General features: G+C 46.0%; 1 protein-coding gene across 1 annotated transcript in view; it reads right to left on the bottom strand.

Moving 5' to 3' along the window:
* Positions 1 to 15,892, bottom strand: part of USP34 (ubiquitin specific peptidase 34) — a 120,364-nt gene extending 104,472 nt beyond the window's left edge. The window contains exon 1 of the mRNA XM_058800752.1: positions 15,759 to 15,892. Within this exon, the coding sequence (XP_058656735.1) occupies positions 15,759 to 15,801 (43 nt within the window). The 5' untranslated portion in view covers positions 15,802 to 15,892. The remainder of the gene's footprint in view (positions 1 to 15,758) is intronic.
* Between the last annotated feature and the right edge of the window lie 7,634 nt (positions 15,893 to 23,526).

Raw genomic sequence — 23,526 nt, 5'->3', positions numbered from 1 at the left:
AATACTTCTGATTTCTTTGAAATAAGGACATCACGTATGCACACACATCCACATTTCCATACATATATACAAATAAAAACTATCCAAAAAGCAGCCTCTGAGCAGGATACCAGCACACTTTAAAACCACTTTTCTGTCTCACTCCTAGAAGGCTCTGAAGATCCTACACAACACTGGGCACAGCTCAAGGTGGAGAAGCAGACTAAAAGATGGGAATTACTCAATATCACCTTTTATTTTCAACACCACAAATTAGCAGGACAGTTAACTCTCTGAAAGACAAAGCACAGCACTGAAGAAACCAAGAACTCCATCACACAATTTAGGTCAATCTTACCACAAAAGACAGATCTTTAGCTACAGATACTATCTAAAAAAAAAAAAAAAAAGCACCAAAAAACCCCTGCCCAGCATCAAAGCTTCATAAAACTTCTGCTTTCCCGATTCTGTGAGCATTGTTAGTAAGATTAATTCTTTCAAACTCAACAGAAAAAAAATTGTTGACAACTACATAGCAACAAACATGATTTTACCTGGTAGGATCTCACACATACATTTCTAACACTTCCCTCATCCCCACATGACCCCACTCCAACAAGCAGGAGTAACTCCAACTCACAAAGCAGCCTTTTCATTGCAATAGGTTAAATCACTCCTAAATTTCCCTCTTTGAGATTATAAAGAACTGAAAGTTAAGCAAACTGGATCTTTAAAAGCTGCAATTACCATGTGAAGAAGACAGAATAAAGAAGTTATGGAAATACTGAGGCTAATGCCAAACTAATGTCAAAAATAGGGAGGTATTTGCACAAGCTGGAGACCCTGTAATTTTCCTGTTTATACATTCTCCATCTCACACACTGACCAACTTCTACTGGTGCTATTTATTAATTACTGTAATTAATACAGTGGCTACAGAGGTGATTTCCCTTTGGGTGTCTGTGCCTAGAAACAACCCTGGTTTATGCCTGAAAAGGCAGGAGCTCCATGCAGCAGGAACCACAGGAGGCTGCAGATTTTAAGTCCGTGCCACCACCAACAGTGGCAGTGACACACGTGCCAGGGCTTCTCCTGCACTTCAGCTCCAGTTCTCTTCTGTCCTTAGCAGAAATTATTGTGTTCAGTTAATTTGTGTCCTCACAACCAAATTTCACTCTTGGGCCTTTGAGTTCCTCCGAGTATCAGCTCTGTGGATGCTCTTGGTTTGCAACACCTCTGTTTAGGGGCACATGCAGCTCCAAGTACAGATGCAATTGGTTCTGAAGCATTTCACAGATTTTTTTTTTTATTAAGGAAATACAGATGGAAAAGCAATAGGAACAAATGCACTCATGGTCATTCCTGGGCATTTTCTGATTTCTGTCAGCTCTGTAAGAACTTCCTTGCCACACGATTTCCCTTCCAAATGATGATGTCTGCCTCTCCTTTTAAATCAGTTCTCTTCTACCTTGAAGGGGCCTGTAGTAAAGCAGACTTTAGGAATAAAGCCTGTCCTTTACTCTGCCATGCCTCAGGAACTCCTCAATGTGCTGCCTCCCCACTTTCTCACACTTGCACTGTTTCAAATCCAGCAGTACCAATCACGTCAAACTCTTGCAAAAACAACTACTGCACCAAGCCTCCATCCTGCAAATTGATCTGGTAGCCAAGACTTGTCCCTGGTTCCACACCCAGGACAGAGATTCCCACAGAATGCACTGAGTTATCCCTGCGTCCTTTCAGAGCTGCCAGGGTGCTCTCATGCACAAGAACTGCTGAGGTGTGCTCCAGAGTGTCCAGCCAGGCACTCCAGGGTCTCTGAGTTTCTGTCTCAGCAGGGGCACTCCCGTCCCCGGGCCCGGCTCCCGTCCCCAGGCCCGGCTCCCATCCCAGGCTCAGCTCCCGTCCCCAGCTCCCGTCCCTGGCTCCGGCTCCCGTCCCAAGGCCCGGCTCCCGTCCCTGGCTCCGGCTCCCGTCCCTGGCTCCGGCTCCCGTCCCAAGGCCCGGCTCCTGTCCCCAGGCCCGGCTCCCATCCCAAGGCCCGGCTCCCGTCCCAAGGCCCGGCTCCCGTCCCAAGGCCCGGCTCCCGTCCCCGGGCCCGGCTCCCGTCCCAAGGCCCGGCTCCCTCACATCTGCAGTTGCTGTTTCTTCCTCCAGGCACTCACGAGGCAGCAATGTCAGAGATGCTCTCCTTCCCCATCTCTGAGCTCAGCTTTCTTCTCCTTCCTTAAATTTGTCCTACCAACTCTTACTTTACTCAGTTGAAGCCTTTTAGACCTTTCCATCCTCCAGTCTTTCCTTTTCCCTCTTCCATTCCCTGCACACAGACACCTTCCCCCAGCGCCAGATCCAATTTCACAAGCACCCAACTCAAGCCCACACCACAACATCTGTGCCATGCATTTCCCACAGCCTCAGCATTCCTGCAAGAACCCTGGGAACTGCACAGACCCAACTGGCCACCCCAGCTGAAATGTGCCCGCATTCCTGGTGGCTTTGGAAGCCATGGAACCCTCAGGCTGCCACCTTGGGAACAGGGGAAGCTGGGAAGTGTGAGGAATGTCAAGGTGGGAGAAGTAAACACCTTTGGAATAACCAGAGTTGTAAAATTGCCCCGCCCCACCTGGAGCAGCTTCACCCCAACATTGCTCATCTGTGGGCAGAGATGTGGTCACCATTAGAGTCTCAAAAACCAGAATATTGAAGGCTTTAAACACCCAGGACTAAGCAGCAGAAAGAAGGAAAACTAGGATGCAGATGAATTCCAGCTAAATATATTTTATCCATATAATGCAGGAAATGGGGTCTTTCCACACACTGGCAAGGGCTCATTTCACTGAGGAGTCACAAGAAGGTTTAGGGAACTTTTTATCACAGTAAAACCACAGAACAAAAAGCTGAGCTCAGAACTAACCTGACTTAACATCTTCTAGTGTATAAGTTTTCAGATATTCTTAAAAAAAGAAACCAAAACAGACTGACTTGAAGTGTAATTGTTTATTCAAGCAGCTGATGAGAAGCCAAAACACACCATGGTCAAAGTAAAAATTTAAAACATTTCATATCAAAAATAAAAAAAAAAAAAGATAATTTCCTTGCTGTTTCCCCAGTCTCCTGTTTTACTTGGCCAGCTCTAAATGAAAACGTGGCTGATTTACCTAATCTCTCACTGAAGGGTGATTTGCTAAGTGTTACAGTACTACAAACAACACAAGCTCCTCCCTCAGAAAAACCCCTACAAATAAATTGACTAAACCAAGGAAACGACAGATGATGAGAAAAACACAAATCAACTGCAAAGAGCCAGGCAATACAATTCCAAAACACAACTGTGGCCAAAGGAAGCTAAGCTGCTAAGTGCACTTCTAGCAAGAACCTGGGAGCTAGAGGAACACACTGTAATCAGACCTCAAGGACAACCATCATGCTGGACTTGTGGGGAATATCTTATATCCAAAGGTCACTTATCACACTAATCACAAAAATCAAATGGCAAGCAAAAATAATCATTTTTAAAAGCATACTTCCTCTACTTTCAGCAACATAACAGAGTCAAAAGTAAATAATTCAACACTTCTTAGATTTGTAACTCTAATTTCTCCATATTCCAAACTGTGACAAGGGCCAGTTGCATATGGATTGTGCTCCCTCCCCAAGCCTCATCCCATATCAACTTTTCATGGGAAAGATCAGATCAATTAGAGAATGAACATCCGTATCAGAAACTGGTCACTGATACAGAATAACCAGAGGAAATGAGCCGTACACTAAAGAAAACAGCATTAGGAGCAATAATGCTAATCTTGAAAGAAATCCATATGTGTGTGTGTATATATATAAAATGCATAACATTTTGTGTGAGTACCATGCACCCAACACATTTTTTCAATGCACTGAGGTGTTTTCAATGACTACTAGGGAGTTTCTTTTGCTCAGGATCAACAGCATGTAAGATGATAGCCACAGAGTTCAGCATCTCCCATTCCCTTTCTCCTTTCATCTATTAGAATTCCTATTTTTATTATACAGAATTCATGACTGCCTTAAATTGATTCTCCAGACCTCTTCCCAACCTTTATGGAGCCATCCTTGACAAGTATTTAACAGGACAGTGTCAGCTTCAAGTTCAACTGGCCAAACTTCCTACAACTTTTCAGTGAGGATAAAGTCTTCTTTCTACCTCAGTCTCTTTAACACAAAAGCATCCCAGAATACTCACTAGATACACATAATCAAAGAGAAACAAGTGCAGAACATACTAGAAAACACAAAACGTTAATTCCTTGGTATAGAAAACACAAAAAGTTAATTCCTTGGTATTAGAAACACTTGTTCAAATGCCAGGAACAATGAGATCTGCAAGCCAAACTCTAGCACAATAAAATTCCATAATAATGGCCTGGTTAAGGTGCTTGAGTGCCTTTAATGCCACCTTGATGATCACTCATCAACCACCAGATCATTACAGATACCTACAACCATCTCCATCCCATAATACACCTCAAATTAATTTCAAGTCTACATCAAACTGAACTTCTTCTATTTATAAATATTACACCTTGGTAAATAGATTGCTTTCCTGCAACTTTCTGACTATAAAGTATACAAATATTAAACACAAAGACAACATAATGGCTTTAAGACAGGAATTAGCAACTTTAGGAGTCTCATTTCCCTAGAAAGAAACAAAATGTGTTCGTGTCAGACACAAACTTCTGAACAAAGGCAATTTCAACAAAACTGGCAAAGGTTTGCAAGTCTAAGCAGTGCTGTGTTCTGAGGAATGGAAATACAGGAGCTACTCCAAAGAGCAAGGAAAAAGCAGTTTCAGCTGGTGTCCCATCATCATCTGTTGGTTATTCAGCACCTGAGTAATTCCTCACAGCCTGAGATCAGAAGGAGCTGAGGAGTTTTAACTCAGTATTCCAGTGCACAGCACAGTTACACAGAGAGCACAATCAGCCTTGGTATGGTCACCAACCACACAGCACCTCCAAGAGAAAACTTCACCAGAACAAACCAGCTGACCCCAGGTAACTGCTGTCTTTATCTTCTGCTCCTCTGCAAACACCAACAAGTTCTCTTTCAATCTCTCCATTCCCTTCCCATCCCACCTCCCTGTCTTCTCCAGCAAACACTTGTCCTGATTTAATCATCCCAAGTTACTGCACTCTGGAGCAGAGCAGCAGCAGCTGGCTCTGGGCAGCTGTGTGCAATTTAGCAATTGGTACCTTGCAGGAGTGATGTCACCCTGAGCCTTTCACCACGCCAGGCCACGTCTGCTGTGGGTTAAATTGCCCCCTTTAGAATGGCTGCAGATGTCCACCTGAACATAAAAAGTCCTTCTTGAGAGCATCTTAAGATTCCACCTTCCCAAAGAGAACCTGCCACAGCCACTGGTCCCAGCAGCAGTTCCACACTGTTTTAAATGCAGTCAAATGCCAATTATCAGACAATGCCCAGATTCACCCAGCACACTGGAGCTGGCTCTACCCAGAACCTCCTGTTGCCATTACAGTGCAAGAGTTCTGTTGTCAGCACATGGCAAGGGTTCCGTATTCCCATGGAGTTTGGTACCTCCTTGATGTTCCTTGTAGGCACTGCCTCTTCCTTGTCCTCACAGCAGCCACCCAACCCACTCCTTTATAACACTCCTCCATTGGCTACAGCTGTGGCCTGTTAACATCAGGCTGCTCTAATCCTTAACAATTGGCTCAGCTGCAACTCTTTAGGGGGTAAGATTACTTTCTATACCTTTATTTACTGATGTTCTATCCCCCTACAACCACAACCTAAATAAACTCCTAAATACAGCATCTCCAATGTGCTGCAGCATGAGCCAGGCCAGGTCTAGCAGCAGCACTGCACACAAAGCCCAGCCTAAGTTCCTACACCACTTGTGCCACTCAGTGAGCACAGCTCAAAGCTCAGCAACACTGAATCCACACATGCCCAACAGTGGCAACCTGGCCAGCGTAAGATGGGAATGTGAAATCCATCACAGATAATTAAGATTAATATTGATATAATGATCAATGCATAATACATAACTGAGGCTGGGTTATGCCAGTGACTGAGGGACAGCAGCATCCCATGCAGCACTGAGCAGGGATACAGAGGAGATTGCCATCAGGGTTCAGGGAGCAGAATGAGCTGCCATCAGTCAAACACTGTGTGATGCACATTTGGCCTTTTTGATCAAACACCAGGAGGAAATGGGTCAGACCAGCTTGTGGGATATCTGGCTGGGAATGGAATTCACCAGGCCAAACTGCACCTTGCTCTGGCTCTGCTGGCCCAAGAGGGTTGACCAGGAGTCTCCACATTGTCCTTGTCACACCCCAGCTTTGAGAGGGCTCCTGGGCCCAGCAGGAACGCACAAAGCTGCTCTGGCCAGGGGGTGTCCAGGCTGCTGCACTGCCATGGGAGGCTGGCAGCACAGCAGGGCTAGCCTGGCTCCAGCAGTGTTCCTCAGCACTGCTTCCATGGCAGTCATGTCAGACAGAAGGAACTGGGGGATCCCTGCACTGCACCTCCCAATGCTTCTGTTATCTTGGGGTTCCCTGCAGCCAAGATATTGCAGTGCTCCCTCTCCAGGGAAAGGCAGGTAACATATTACTAAGGGAAAAAACCCACAAAGCAATTTCAAAGCATCTATGCCACTCACTGGAGTTAAAAAAAAAAAAAAAAAAAAAAAAGAAAAAGCAACACTCAATTTCAGAGTCCTGTTTTAACTCAGTGCTGTGAATTGCCTTTGACTCCAAGACAAGATGTTACAATTCTGGGAGGGCTGTGTTTTTTTCTTTGTATTGAAGTTGTCATAGTTCCTCTTTCAATTAAGAAAAAACCCAACAAAACAAAACAAAAAACCCAGCTGAATTTAGGCAGTATTTCCACAATCAAGTCTGCCTGACATCACCAAAACACAGACTAGATGTGGAAAGTCAGGCTGCCCATCATAATATTTTGACAACAGCCACTGCAAGTTTGTTAAGGAATCAGCGCAGGATTGGACAAGCTCTGCATAATTTGAGCAATTCCCAGCATATCACTAATTATCCCAAGGTGAATTTCCAGGCTAGGGCTGACAGTGTCAGTGCCAAAACTACTGCTCAGATAAAGGACTGCTCGCCTGCAGCTCACAAGAGAGTTCTTGCATTCTTTCCTTTCAATAACAGAATGTATCAGTACTTGAATGACTCTGGGTTTGAGTCATTTTCTCTAATACTCCAGCTCTGAACTTCTTTTTAAATACTACTTTAATGTGAAGACACAGAACTCAGTCTATCAAACTACTTTACAAGTAGAACAAAGACTTAATTGCATGAACAAGGTTCCAAAAACTGAAGAGGTTTTCTATCAGTTTTAATTAAAAGCAGCAAGGAATGCAAAAATTAAAATACCTACTCCAGGAAGCATTCTATTTTCGAGAGAGAACTTTGCAAATGAGTTCAGCTGTACTACTTGGCACGCTGTGAATCAGCTTCAGACAACAGGAGCAGCTTTCCCCCACAAGCAGAAAGAAAGGCCCAGGACTGAGCCACCCTGGCCCACAAGAAGCAAGAGATTACCAGCACATTTCCAACAAAAGCATGTCATGACTGTGCTCCAGCTTTCAGGGACAACATCTGTGAGAGGCAAATATGATGAATTCATTTCTCACAGAGCATATTTAAGGCTGCTTAAACAAGGAGATGAGAGGCAATGGGCAATGGGTCATTATCCTCACTGGAGCTCCAGGCAGTGCATTGAGAGCCCAGGAAGAGCTTGCTCAGCATTTGAGCTCCAAGGCTTGCTTTGTTTCCAGCAGCACAGGTGCAAGCTGCACTCATTCAGGAAGGACAATAAACTTCTGAGAAAGGACAGGCTAGCAGTGAAGTCACTGTCTCTCAACTCTCAGATACACACTCAAATTTTGCATTCCTCTGTGCCAGATAATCTGTATGTAGTAATTCTCTCAAACACATGGTGCATTAGGTAATTTACTGGCTAAAACAATTATATAATTTCTAAAAGCTGCTAGGTTGAAAGAAGTAAGAGAAATAGGAGATGGCTGAAGGCAATGCACAGGGCCCATACGAGCACATCCAAGAGAGCAGTTAGGTTTCATGACAAGCATCCCCCATGACTAGAAAATGTATTTACAGGTGCCATTCTGATCTAAACAAATGTTCTTACAGGTCTCATATCAGCAAGTACAGTTATGGCTACACTGAGCTCAAGTCACCCTGGAAAGACCCAAACTGGCACTGCTGCTCACACTCACTGAGTTTCCAAAATGCTGATTTCAATTTCTGATCAGTTTGATCAGACTGCATCTACTCTAAATATTACAGATCAAGCACTGACACTTAGGACTTGAAATACTCTGGCACAAGTTTCACTTCAATATTAAGGAGAAAAAGTAGCTCACAGGAAAAAATAGTTCAACCCAAAGTAAACCAGCAACAGTTTGTTAACTGTGAAAGGAGCGAGACACCAGCCAATGCAGACAAGAATTTACTGCACTCACCATCCTTCAACTAAGCAGAACTTGATTGCACTGCTGGTGAAAACCATGGGGTTTTTATGAAGAATTCAATAATTACGTGTCACGGAATAATAAATAGACAACTGAGCACTTCCTGAAGATGAGAAGAAACTCTTGCTAAAAATTATCAAATCCCCCCAAAATGAGCCAAGCAGCACAACAGAAAACTAAAGACAATGAGTGTTGAACAACACAGCACAAAGCATGTTTCTATACACAATCACACAGATTAAAAACTCTCAGGTGGAAGTCAGTGCAATGAATTGGAGGCATGTTCAATGTGTGGAAAGAGTAGGAAAAGGCAAAAAAAGTTTTCCCCTCATTCCTTGATGGGAACCAATGATGTGCAGGGACTCTGATCTAGAAACAAGTCTCAGTTGACACAGGTTTCTCAAGTGTTATTCACAGCCCTTCCACAAATGAGCTGAAGGAAGGTCAACTCCCAAAGGTGCATTTTCCACCAGGACTTTTTCTGACAAGTTTCTCCTTCCACCAGTTGCTCCAGCACTAAATCTCATGAGCAGCTCTAAACTCACTGTCCACTGGATGTGCTGGATCTGAACAACTCCAGAAATAAAACTCTGCACATCTCCAACAAGCTAGATATTTTTACTAAACGTTAAGAACACCACAGAAATCCTCACAGCTGCATATTTGTGTTTAGCATTCAGATTGCAAATCAATTCCCATACCAGGAAAGGAGCAAAGTGGGAAGAATGGCTTCTCACCTCTTCACATTTTCAAGAAATTGCCAATTTGCTGCACAAAATGAAAGAAGAAATCACCTCAATATAAGCTTAAATGGCAGAAATTAAATGGCCACAACTCTGTTTAATTGCAGCATGCTGTTACTACAAGCAGCCCTGAGTAATCAGCACAAGCACTTGCTCCTGAGGATGGTAAGACTCTTTTTCACATTCTCCCAGCATCCAGACAACTACAAAGGTGTAGCTGGGGCTGCAGAAATCCCTATTAGCTACCTGAAAAAAGTCAGAGAAGAAAACAGATGAAATAAAAGGAACCAAGAAGCAAACATTGCTCTTCCCTCCCAATCACTAAAATGCCAAATCACAGCCTGCTCATCACTTGGACACAGAAAATGATTCCAGGATTTGCTTTTCTGAGTGAGTAGAGCACAGAAAGATGGAAGCAAACTGCAGTGACATGAGAAATCAAGCAAGGAATTAAAACCTCTAACACAGAAAGTCTGTGTAACAATAACACAGAAGAAAAAGAAGCAAAAAGGAATTGTATGAATTAAAGGAATGGGTGAGCCTCGTAAGTGTCTCCTGGCAGACAAAAGCAATCTCCCAAAGCAGAGGCATCACCTCCAAGGCAGGCCAAGGGAGATGGAGCCAGGTCTGCCCCCAGAATCTGTCCCCTGAACCGCAGAGTGACAGAGTCTGAGCATCACCGTGCCCCACAACACCCTGCACCAGCTCTGCATCCAAGGACAGCTCCAGGAGCTGCTCTGGCACAACCAACACCAATCCCAGACAGCCTCAAGCACGCTGGCTTTGGGTTGGCTCAGGAACTGCTCGGGACTTGGGTGACCTAAAACCACCCTCAGGGAGGGACAGCAATGCAGCCACAAGCACACCAAAGAATGATCAAACAGGCAGATTTCCTGCATGGAAACATGATGACTTCACATTCTACACCGACCGAGTCTCTTTTGGACATGAAGCAAGGGATGCTTTTCTTTTCCTTTCCTGCTTTCTTCAGTTTCCTTGAACTTATCCCCTGGCTACTCTACAGTGCTAGAACCTCCTGGCTTTAAGGATATTATTCCAAGTACTTATCCCACAGAAGATTTCCCTGTACACAAAGAGAAGCAGCTCAGTAAATACACCTCAGTGCTGTATAACCCACACCAAACTCAGCAGAACAGGATTTATGTAACCCATCTTCAGCATCACTGACCAAGTGGCCTGAGCTATGAGAAGGAACCAGTTTGCTGCAGCCTGAACAGGAAAAGTCTCAGGACAAAATCATTCCTGATCACATCAAATAACGCGAACCAAAATCATTGTACAGAACAAAAGCTGAAATATCTTTCCAAAAATAGAAGCTTTTTGGCTATTAAAGTCACAGAGTTTTTCTTTGCATTGCTTTACAAACAAACCAACTTTGTCTTAGTGCCACCTCCCCTTTCACTTTAGGAAGTTCACAATTAGTGAGGATCTAAGTTTCCCCTTCCATTTTTTTCCCTCTGTTTACTCCAGTTCATTTGGAGTAGCACTTCACAGTCCATAACTGCAATTTGGCAATGCTGCTACAAAGAAAAGGTTATTTTCATTTTCCTTTAGGCCTGGTTGCTCATTGCCTTAAAAAGGGTCAAAGACAAAAGTAAACACAAAAAAATTCCTGAATTTCAGTGTTATAAACAAGCAACTTTCTTTTCTTCAACAGGAGACAGCAAAGGTCTGCCCAAAAGTTGGGCAGTTACCCCAATAAATCCTCCACAGCATCTCTGCAGAGATTCTGAACATGGAAATACCACTTAAGGGGAAAAAAGATGCATCTTTTAAAAAAGGCAAAGAAAAGAAGAAAAGCATGAAACAGAGACAACTTCTACAGTTTTGCACAAGAGGAACCATCAAAGAGCCAAATGAAACCTTAGATCTGCACAAAACACCAGAGCAATCAATCCTGAAGTTTACAGGTAACCATGAACAAGTGAGAGCAGCTCTTGGAGACCAAGTGATGTTAATGATGCAATAGTTGTAATAATTTTATAGCACATCCTCAATAGCTGAGTCCTCACAGCATAAAATATTGATCCTGCCCAGATCCCAAAGAGCAAACTGGAACACAATTCCTCACCCACCTCAAGGTAAACATACCCTCAACCCAACCTCCAAGACTCCTCTCTGTACTCCCCACATGCCAGAACAACATGACAAGGAGTCAAGAATCTCCAGCATCCCCATTCAGGGCTATCCTGAACCTACACAAACAGTCAAGCACTCCAGCACCTCAAGTGTTTTATGGAGCTGATCACTCTGGGAGCAGTTCTGCAGACAGTGATAACAGAGAGAAAAACAAGTGTGAGTCCACATTCATCTCCTGTGCTTCAGTAAACTGGGGGGGTTGTTTTGGGTTGGTCCTTGGGGGCTTTTATTTTTCTGGTTTACTAAAGAGAAAACATAAGGAGAATAATAGCCTGCAAGCTGGTGTAGTGGAATAACATCTAGAAGGCTCTAGTCATCAGTGTGAACTGATTTTACAAGATTTCAGAGCTGACTGGGGAAAACATGGGCTGAAGAGGTAGTAATTGAAAAAAGTGAAGCAGAATGCTGGGAAGAAAACAAACTTTGTTCCCAGAAACCAAGAACTGGGAATAACCGAGGCCTACCAAGGTAACCTAAAACCACAGCTGCCACTACATAATAAAACCTATTTTTCCATGTTGTAATCTTTGTTTCTTACTTTTATAAAACCCAAGCCAAACAAGAAGAACAAACCAAACCAAAACCAAAATCATCTACAGGGTTTTAAGTCAACACACATCAAGATCAGCTGCAGTCCCAAAGGGGAGCCTCGTAGCAACCGAGCTGAGCTGGGCTCTCTGGGACAGCCCAGGGCCAGGGCTGTGGGGACACTGACTCAGGATGGCTCTGAGAACCACACTGGCACCTCCAGCCAGGAAGGGGCACCCCCAGGAAAGCCCTGCACCCCACAAACACTCAGCACTGAGCACCAGGTCCCCAACACCTGGGAGTGAAGGCTTCACAGGGATGGGGAGGTGTTAGAGCTCACTCCTCCAGCAGGGATCTGCAGGCAGCTCACACCAGGCCCTGGCTCCAGTGGGACACAGCAACCTGCAGAACTCCTGTGAGACCTGAGACAGCCAAGGCCACCTCTGAGGTTCCATTGCTGTGGTTTCTGGCTCACTTTGGGCCTGAGATTATCTGGGTATCCGTGCAGTGCCTAGCAAAACAGAGCTGTGCTGATCAGGGCCTCTGGACGGCACAGAAATGTAACTACTGCTCAAGAACAAGTGAAACCCAATATAAACCCTCCTAACTGACAAGAGCTGGCATCCAAAGAAACCAAGGAATGCAAAGTGTATCAGGGTTCATTCTGGGATACAGAATGCTGGAGATTCACACAAAAGCACAGAATGTCCTCAATGCACTTTTGCTGTAAAATTTGTGCACATTTAAATGAGCCCCTATAATTAATGCTGTGAGAATCTGTTCCTAAGCCTTTTGCAAATAAGTGGCCTTATCTTAAAGAGCAGCCCATTGTGTCTTCCCTTTTTCTTCTTCTATTAAAGGCTACTAAAAATGTTTATATTGTGGAAGATTAATTAAAGAAAAATCAGACTCTTTATAGACTTTACTCCTATTAAACCTTGCCTGGGATAATGTAAATGATGCTAAGAAACCTACAGTGAGAAATTAAGACTGTTTGCTCTGATTGAACAGATTGTCTTATAGTGCAACAACTCCTCTAAAGTCTGGACATTTCATAGGGGAATTTACATTTTATCAAGTTCCTGGATCTAAGCATAACTTCAAATTACTACTTCTCAGGAAATAACTTCAAGATCAGGGAATTTACTGGGTTGAACATGCAGATCAAATGCTGAAAATCAAGATGCTGCAAGAGAAGGAAAAGAAATATATACAAAAAAAAAACAACACTGCTGATTCCACCCACAGAATACTGCCTGCTTCTCATGCTTAAGCACAGCAACGTATGCTAAACACATACATGCATGCTTACACATTTTGGCCAAAAAATTAGTCTCACCACTCCACAGGTGTCCAGCTCAGCAGCTCAGGCAGCCCCTGAGTGCCAGGGCCAGGACCACTGAGTGCCTGTGACAAAATGAGGACCTGGAGTGTTCCCAGCACATAACCCTGGGCTCCCCAAAGGTCACTGCTGGACACAACTCCCAGCTCTGCACAGTCAGGGCTGTGGGCTAACACTGGGGCACGCTGCAGTGGGACTAACACATTTCCAATGTCAATGTGTCTGTTTGGGGCAGAGCTGCTCAGCTTCACCCTCCTGTCAGCCCTCAGCTGGGAACTCCCTAGGCAGGAAAAGGGAGCTGCCCACGTGTTCCTGCTGTCACTGCCCTCCCCAAGCCACCTGCAACGCAACCGACACCAAATCCTGGTTTGTAAACATCACAGCGAGTGCAGACAAAGGCCAGGGTGCCTCCTAAAAATGTTTGGTTGACAACAAAATTCCAAAAGGAAGGAGATGCTGTTCCCTGGCCTCTCTGGAAGCCCTGCTGGGGAGGTCAGGTGAGAGCTGATCCCAAATGCTCCGTGGGCAGCAGAGGAAGCTGCTGGCAGCCTGTGCCTCACACACTCCGGCCCTGACCTCATTCCTTACCACCACTTCTCACTTCTGGGGCAGTGTTTTAGAAACCAAAGCTTGACATCATTTTCGCACTATGTACTATGTATCATTATTACTTAAAGAACACAAAGAACTCAACTGGAAGTTATAAACACAAGTCAGTCTCATGCAGTGAGAAGGGAGCACCTCACATGTCTTTGCATCCAAACCCAACCAGTTCTGCTGATTTACAGAGGGCTTCTCGCTCTGAAGGGAAGGCCAAACCTAATGTCACTTAAACAGCATTTTTTGAAATTAACTACATATCAGCAGTACTGCAGAATTTTCCTAATGAAGTTTGACTTTCAAAGACATATTTCCTTCTACTGAATAGCAGAGATATATCTTACATAATGCAGAACCATTAAATTATCCATACTCCAGTTTTATATATATATATATCTACATTAAAAAAGAACTGGTAAAGTGATTGAAGACATTGCTTTATCTATAGGGAAATATCTATCTTCATCAATCCCAATTACCTTAAAACATCTGCAAAAATCAATTCATACTGGAATTTCAGGGATTCCTTGAAATATCAAATTTAATGTTACAACACTTTCCTATTTGATCATACCAATCCAAATCAAGTTTAAGCAATGATTACTTATCAATCCATCCAAAGCAAGTGAAGTTTTCTCTTCCAACAAGCAGCTGTCATCATATACAACTGATAATTAAGTCTTATTTTGAACCTACAGTTTAAATAACCATTTGGTGTGTGATATCAACATAATTTAATCCAGTCTCTGAACTCTCAGAAGTTACTTTTACACCTACACTTTTACTTCTCAAATGAAACGCTGCCCATCACTGAACACCCTATTTCCCCAGCAAGAAAGAGGCCAACATTGAACTCCTGCAGGATCCTAGGGAGGAACAAGCAGCACATGGAAGTGGGCCTCAAAGAGCGAGGACAACTCCCCCCAAGCCCTGTCCCAGGCAGCATTCTGTGCTCCACTCTGCTGGAACAGGATTTGCAAAGTGCAACCAGGAAAAATGCCATGTTTAAGATCCGAGATAGTTAAACTTCCCTCTAATCGCAAACTTCAGCTGGTAAGTTGTTTCAATTCCTCAGCATCCGTACAAATGGTGGTTTTTTCGTCTTTGTTCGTGAGGCAGAGCTCCTGAGAAGCTGGGAAGGTACCTTGGCTGCCGCGGAGCGCAGGTTCCAAGGGATACACGAGGCCTACAGGGACTTGGGTGCCCCGAACGCTCCCGATCGCAGCGGCAGCGGGGGGAACACCTGCTGTATCACCCCTCCGACCGTGCCGGCAACACTCGGAGAGAGGGAACTTCGGGAGGGAGCCGGAGACCACCCCCGGAGCCAAACACCCGCCAGCAGCAGCAGCTTCCCGACCTCGCCAAGCCGAGCCAGGCTCCTCCAGGCGCCGCTTCCCTCACAGCTCCGGGAGGATGGGTGCCCAAAAAGCACCTGCACCATGCACCGAGGCCGGGCACAGCGAGGGGCAGGCAGGAGCACTCCGAGCCGCCGCTGCTGCTGCTGCCGCCGGTTCAAAGGGACCCAGCCCAGGCCCGGCTGCCCCAGAGCGGCTCCCGGCAGCTCCTCAGCCCGGCCAGGCCCCGCCGCGGCTGCAGGGGATGCGGATCCCGAGGGAAAGGGGGGATGGAGCGGGGACACGGCGGCGGCAGGCCCGCCCCAGGCCGCGGGGAGCGGGGAAGGAAGGAAGGGGGAAGGAAGCGCCGAGCAGGGCATGGAGGGAGCTCCTCCATGGCAGCGGAGAGAGGGAACCCCGCGGCCGGGAGGCCCGAGGCGCGCGGGGAGAGGCGAGCAAGGAGGCGAAGCGGGGCTGTAACCCGGTGCAGAGGAGGGTCCGCGGGGTCCCGGCCCGGGGGGAGGGAAGCGGGGGAGGGCGGCCGCACTTACTCTCATTTAACACCTCCAGCAGCTCGGCGCAGCTCTCACACATTGTTCATTAACAGCAGCAGCCGCCGCCGCCGCCTCCTCCCGACCATTGATTGATCCGCTCGGTGCTGCTGATTGATGATTGATGGGGGCCGGGGCGGGGGTCACCGGGGGGGAGGGGAGGGAGGGGGCGGGAAGGAATGGGAAGAGAAGGGGAGGGGGGGAGGGGGGGGGGAGAGGCAGGGGCCGGTCTGGGATCCGGGGCGGCTGATCAATGCAAATGAGCCTGTGGCGGCGGCGGCGGCAGCGGCGGGGAGGAGGAGGAGGAGGAGGAGGAGAAGCCGAGTCACTCACTGGCTCCCAGGGACTCCACGCGCCGCCATTTTGCTGAGGGGGAAGGAGGAGGAGGAGGCGACGGGAGCGAAGGGGGGGACAGGGCGCTCGGGCGCCGCTCGGCAGTTTCCGACCAGGCAGGAGGAGGCGAAGGTGGCCGAGTCCCTCCTCCTCCTCCCTTTTCCCTCTCGCCCCGCCTTCCCACCGCGGTTCCGAGCGGCGGGATGGCGAGCGGGGAGGAGGAGGCAAGGGGGCGGGAGGGTAAAATGGCGGCCGTGGCGGTTGGGCGCGCGCCCGGGGAAGGGCGGGAAGCGCCTCTCCCTGCCCGCCTCCCGCCGCCGGGAATCTCCGCCAGGAACGCGCGCACGCCGCCACTCTGACAGCGCCGGGGGAGCGGCTTCTCCTGCCCGCCCCTTCCCTCGGTGCCTGGAGCCGCGCTCGCCGGGCTGCCTCGGGGACCTCCCGCCTGAAGAGAGCGCTTAGCACGCTAAGCCGAGCCCCGTGGCGAGGCAGCTCCCGGCTTCCAGGCCCGTTTCCAGGTCTTTGGGGTGGTTTCTTGGCGTTTTCCGCCGTCGGGGCGCGGGACGGAAGAGCCGCCGCCATCTCCTTCCCGCGCCGCGCGGCTGAGGGGAGCGGGGGCACCTGTGGGCGCCACCGACCCGGACCCCGGGAATGGGCTTTTGGAGGGCTACGGTAGCGTTTTCTACGAATAACTAATTTATTTTTACCTCATAGTTTTGTGCCCTGGTTTGTTGGGGGTTTTTTGGTGGTTGTTTTGCTTTTTGTTTTTGCTCCCCCCCTTCTCGCACCGTGATTTATTCTGTACGATCAGTAATGGCATCTGTGACTGGCTGGAAATAGTATTTTCTAAATAAATGACACGGTGAAAATGAACGAAAAACTTTAATTGAGGATACGTAATTTATGCTGTTACAACTAGCAGTTAGTTCACTCTGCCTTGCGTGCGTTTCGAACGAGGTTTCAAACCCGTGGATGCCAAATTTTCAGGCAAGCATCTGTTTTCCATTAAAAAAAAAAAAAAAAAGCCCAACCCAATTTTTTCTTTTTTTTTTCTTTTTTTTTTGCCATCTCTGAAGGCTGCTCCCTCCCGCAGGTACATGTCAGTGAATCGGGATCACATGATGGGCTCGGCTGCTCTTTCTGCCCTCAGCCGGCAATTCCGAGCACGGAGCGCGGTTTTTGTTTCTGCACCACCACCCAGCGGCCAGGCCGTGTTATCTGAGCACTGCCAGCGTACCGACCTGAACGCGGGATTAAAAACCCAAATCTATTAATAGCCGCAATGCAGATGCCATATAGTTTAGCAGAAAGTCAAACAGAATCGCCAACTGAGGGAAAAAAAAAAGAAAAAAAAGTTGCTTTTAATTCCTCAGTGGCTGTCTCGTATCTCTTCCACTTGAACTAAATCTTCTGGCATGGTGACAGAGATGCAGTTCTGGGTTTTTTTAATTCCGTGTGCATATTTGTCCAGGCTGATAACAGCGTGGTGGTTGTGTGTGTAACCTCCCAGTGCAGGCCACAGAATGCTCAGCTCCAAACCATCCTCCAGGCATCACTTTGTTAACATAAGATTAAAAATCCCACTGCTGTTCAAAAGTAAGAGACAATTTATTGTAAACAACATGTAGGGAACAGCTACAGTGCAAGTCAGGAATATACTAGAATCATGTTTCACCCAGAGTTCTTGTCACTGCTTTGTTTTGAAATACTTTCCATGGTAAGCTTATCAACAAAGATAGCTATTCCTAAATATTCCCTGCTGAAATTTCCTTTTACCATTTTAAACTAATACAGAATATTAACTTCAGAGTCTACGGGAGACACAGATTGCTTGTCTGTTTGTTTAGTTCACATAACATATTAGTGCAGATGTATTTCAAATGGGAATAACAAGGGGCAGTAATGCAAGAGAGAGGTTGGAGACTGTGAGTAAAAACCTAAAAACTTGCCTGAAACTTTTTACTGATCTTTCTGCTTATATTTAATTTATAGGTGTTTTAATTCCTGACAGTGTCTTTTCTAAATTATGTATTTTCTGTTGATAGAAATCTGACTAACATGAGCTAGTTAGCTATTAATCTAACTGGTTAAATCACTAAACCTCCATAATAATTACAACTATTTAATTGCTAACTGGTTTAGTTATTAAAATGTCACAGATGTACTGGACCCTGTCAAGCCTCTTTTGGTTGCTTCATCCCTTCCAGCCAGCCTGAGAATGTATAATGGAAGAATAAAAGGAGTCCAGAACGTTGCAATTGTGCTCTGCTCCTGCCTGAGTTAATGTAGTGACACCTTTCTCTTCTACAGCACCGATTTCAGAGCTTGAGGTCCATCAAAGGTAGATCAGAGGATTTATGTGTGAGTTTTCACTCGGTGTTGTGCTGCCTTACCTTCTGTGTGTCCAAGAGGATTTCAGTTACTGTGAGGACCTCACTCTGCAGTCTGCATCATCTCATTTGAATTTGCACTTTCCTCTCTCTCTCCCTTCCTCAAGCAGGCCCTGCAGGACCTTTTCCAGCAGGCTCAGACTGCCAGAACATGCTCAGAGATGCTTTTGCTGACACTCGGCTGTCTGGTCTGAGGGCAGCCCCACACAAACCCCGGAGCCACAGAAGGGACCTGCTGGAGCCTGGAGTGATGTGTCAGGCTCAAGGAGCACAGCACAGAGCATGGCTGACCTTGAGGCACTCCTGCTTTTGAGCACAGCACAATATTGAATGCCTGATTCCTTTCACTGCACTGGTTTCCTTTTATTTATTTTTTTTTTAACTAGAGACTAAATTGAATTCTTTTCAATTAAATTAAATGTTAGCTTCCAAGCAGAAGACAAGAGCTGTCAGTGGCCTGGGTACAGAGATCGTCAGCCTCCTGCTCTTGCTGCTTGGTTTTTCCTCCTAACTGTTACTCTCTCTGTGTGCCAGCCCAGCAGGGCTGTTCTATCCCCAGGAGGCCTCTTCCCTTCCCCTGGCTCCTCAGCTGGGAATATTTGCTCTGGTCAAGTGCCAGCACAGCTCTTCTGGAGCAGTAACTTAGATAAATGCAAGACTTGGGCAATACTAAAATCCTTAATCCAAGTTTGGGGCTGGATTAAGAGCAAGAACATTTTCAAAATTCACATCCCAACACTGAGCTGGCAGTTTAACTGGAGCCCAGGTAAATCCCTGACCTCATGGCTGGAATGCTGCTGGGAACCACTGGAAGCCACGAACAACAGAGTGAGATTTGAGTTTACCCACATTTAACTTGCAGCACTTGACTTTCACTGCTCTTTCAGCACTCTGAGCTTTCTAACAGGGTCCATGTCTAACTAAGCTTGGGTGTCACAGCACCCTGAGAAGCACCAAATTGATTTACCCCAGATAATACAGAATACTCAAAATTTGGCCACAAATACCACGTAAGTACAGACAAGGCATTGCTGACAATGAGAGAGCCACCAGAAACTGAACCACTCCCAAAGTGTTCCAGGCAGCTCCTGTTGGGCATTTGGGCCTCTTTTGGACTTTTTAGTGGTGCCACACATTTGCAGTGTTCTTTGGAGAGCTTTTCCTGTCTGGCTAGCAGTGTCCCTGTAAAATAACCAGCAGTGGGGCAGGAAGGGGGCTGGAGCCTGCTCCCAAAACATGAGGGAAAATTTTACCTCCCCTCCCCACTCCAGTTGTTAAATTGGCCCATTCCTGCTGATTGCTGAAATCACAAGATCCACAAAAGACTGCAGCCGTCAAGGCTCAGGAAAAGCTGAGACTATTGCAAAGGATTTAAGACTTACAGGGTGTTCACAACCAAAAAACAGGCACCCACATTGCTCTGGGACTGGGGAGAGATTACCCAAGAAATGACCCAGGAAAAAGTGCTGGGTGACTTTCATTTACAAGGAGTAAATAAAAATGAAAATCTGAGTGTTTTGTTTTCTTCCATAGTCTTAACCTCCAAAATACTCCTTCTTCCTCAATCCCATCTTTCCTTGTACTTAAAACACAAAGTGCTTACAGGTTTATAGTGTAAACTCTGGGACTTTTAGCTACTTGAGGTGCACTGTACATGGGATAATGACCCCAAAATTATTCCCCCAACGGGAATGGCCAAGCCCTTTCCCAGGGGAACCCTGCTGCCAGGAACAGCCTTGGACAATGAGGTGGGGATGTCCTGAAGCTGAAAGCCTACAAGTAAATTCAGTCTCAAGGACTGAGGTGCAGAGGAGCATTCCTGATGGGCAGGTGGACAGGATTCTTCTTTCACTGATGGTTTTTAAAGAGCTGTCTCCAGTTTTGCTCCATAACACCTGGAGACAAGCCTAGCAAGGGGGAGAAGGCGTTTATCCACACCTTCCAGCACCCCTGGAGTCTGGGATCTGTAATTATCATTACCCAGTGATAAATGGACTCTGGGACAGGCTGGTCCCTCACCACAGGCAATTTAATGCATCAATTTCAACTTTTTTTCCTCTTTTTTTTTTTCCCCCTTTGAGCTGAAGTTTTATTTCCTTTCCAGTGCTAAAAACCATCAGCAATAACTCTTAGAGCTTCCTAGAGAGATGAGCATTTCTAAAGCTTTTTTTTTTGCATAAATATTAGCTTTATTGGAAAATAGTTCACTTAAACCAATCAGATTAACACACACCAAATTATTCTAGTTTAAAAAAACCAAAACCAACTAACCTAAAATGCTTTGGAAGATAATCTGCTTCAGTTACAGTAGCAAACACATCATGGCAGCCTGAAACAAAGTACTTGGGGTGTCTTCATCAGCTGACAATCAATCCATGTAAACACAGAAAACACCCCCAAATATTTGTATTTATCAATGTACCTGGAGTACACAGAACTAGTTTGTTTTTTGGGTTTTTTTTAGTAAAATCTGTATAGAAATATGCACAAAACATTGGTTTACATATAATTACAAGTTATGGAGATGTTTATATGATGGTTCATGCTTTTTATCCATATATTTTGATTTACAGAGTGTGCATTAGAACTAGAACTTTCTTAGATGTACATTGTCTCTTATTTATTTTTTTTTCACATTCAGGATAACTGCACTAGAAATATGCACACACACCAGTCAAATCTTTAATGGTATCCAGAACTCCACAGGAGCTGCATTTTTATAGCAGCTGCAGAGATCAGGGAAAGGCACCAATTATCTTAAGAGAACAAGACAAGACCACAGTTAAATTTTTAGATCTAAAAGGGAAGCAAAACCTAAGATTAGAATGTTGTTACTCGAGAACTCTTAAGGTATCAAAATAACCAAACAACTCTTCTTTGAATCAACATAAAAAATACATTTTGGGGTTGCTGTTTGCAAGTTTAGGTCACATTTAACTATCAGTGAACAACCAGACCGTGAGGCTCAGCCCAACTCCAGCCCTGAAGGGAGGAAGGTGCACAAACACACACATGTGTGTATTTCTGTTCAGAGCACAAACACGTACGTATCTCTGTTCAGAGCACAAACACACACATGTGTGTATCTCTGTTCAGAGCACAAACACACACGTGTGTATTTCTGTTCAGAGCACAAACACGTGTGTATCTCTGTTCAGAGCACAAACACACACATGTGTGTATTTCTGTTCAGAGCACAAACACACACGTGTGTATCTCTGTTCAGAGCACAAACACACACACACGTGTGTATCTCTGTTCAGAGCACACACCTGTTTCTGTTCACAGCACAAACACACCTGTGTGTATCTCTGTTCAGAGCACACACAGACACACACGTGTGTATCTCTGTTCAGAGCACACAGACACACACGTGTGTATCTCTGTTCAGAGCACATACGCACACGTGTGTATCTCTGTTCAGAGCACACAGACACACACGTGTGTATCTCTGTTCAGAGCACATACGCACACGTGTGTATCTCTGTTCAGAGCACACACACACACGTGTGTATCTGTTCAGAGCACACACGCACACGTGTGTATCTCTGTTCAGAGCACAGACGCACACGTGTGTATCTGTTCAGTGCACACACGCACACGTGTGTATCTCTGTTCAGAGCATACACACACACACGTGTGTATCTCTGTTCAGAGCACATACGCACACGTGTGTATCTCTGTTCAGAGCACATACGCACACGTGTGTATCTCTGTTCAGAGCACACACACACACACGTGTGTATCTCTGTTCAGAGCACATACGCACACGTGTGTATCTCTGTTCAGAGCACATACGCACACGTGTGTATCTCTGTTCAGAGCACATACGCACACGTGTGTATCTCTGTTCAGAGCACATACGCACACACGTGTGTATCTCTGTTCAGAACCAACTCAGCCTTGAGCTCTGTGACTCACGGGATGTGATCTGCATCCCTGTTGCTGGGGTTCATTTCCATTTCAATCACCTGCTCTGCACAGCTCTGGCTGAGCCAAGCTCTGCTGCTGCTCACCAGCCATTTCATGTCCCTCGACAGGACCTCAAGTGCTGCACCTTAACCTGCCCAATAGAGGCAATACTGCCTTGAGGCAGAGCAGCAGGCTCCAGGCTGATGGGAAGACATGAAACAGCCGGACCTGGGAGCTCTAAGGGCAGTAAGGAATGGGTCTGGAACTGTGGCAGTGTTTTGGGAGGCTGCAGGCAGTGCCAGCTCAGTGCCACTGCCCAAGGGAGCAGCTGAGCTCTGCCAGGGCCGAGCACAGGAAGGAGCAGGAGATGCTCCCAGACACAGAGGGTCAGAGCCCGGCCTGGAAACACCCCGGGCACAGCTACATCCTACAGGAACACCACTAACTCATGCACTTCTACTCCAAAGGAACACACAGCACAAAGCTACCAACTACAGCCCCCCAAGGGGCACACAACAAACAGCCCCAGCCTGCCTGGCCCTGGCACAGCTCTGACAATGGCTACACCTCATCCCAACAGCCTGGAGACCAAATCCATGGAGAAACCTGGGGACAGCTCGACACAGACTGCTAGAGAACAGAGACAAGACACGACACAGAGGGGGAAGCCAAGACTGTACACACCCTTAGTGTTCATACTGCTTCATTTATCTGTGAAAATCATTTAACTACAAAACTGTAGGTAGAAAAATAACCGTAGATCTTGTCTACACATGTTATTAACATGGACTATTTTAAACTGTTTAGTCAAGATACAGTGCAATACGTCTTTGAAATAAATTGCAAAGAGTCCAGAGAGAGAAAGAGCAAGAGTACCTCATTCCTGGCATTTGATAGTAACGTGGTATGGAGTAGTTATCCACGGAGGTAAGTCAGAACAGCTACCGTACTTCCAAATGGAACCCAACTTAGTTCGTGGTAACTTCAAGCACAACCAAAGTCCTTGAGATGAGGCAAGCCAGAAGCAACAGTTATCTAGACCTCAAGGAGCTTTTCCTACACCTTCAAATACAAATCTTAAATATGATCACAGCATTTTCATCCAATAAAAGAATAAGCCAAAGAAAGAAAAA

This window comes from Ammospiza caudacuta, chromosome 3 (assembly GCF_027887145.1).
Source record: "Ammospiza caudacuta isolate bAmmCau1 chromosome 3, bAmmCau1.pri, whole genome shotgun sequence".
In the NCBI taxonomy this organism is placed as follows: domain Eukaryota; kingdom Metazoa; phylum Chordata; class Aves; order Passeriformes; family Passerellidae; genus Ammospiza; species Ammospiza caudacuta.
Note: the sequence above shows the minus strand (reverse complement) of the source record. Positions and strands in the feature narration are given on the sequence as shown.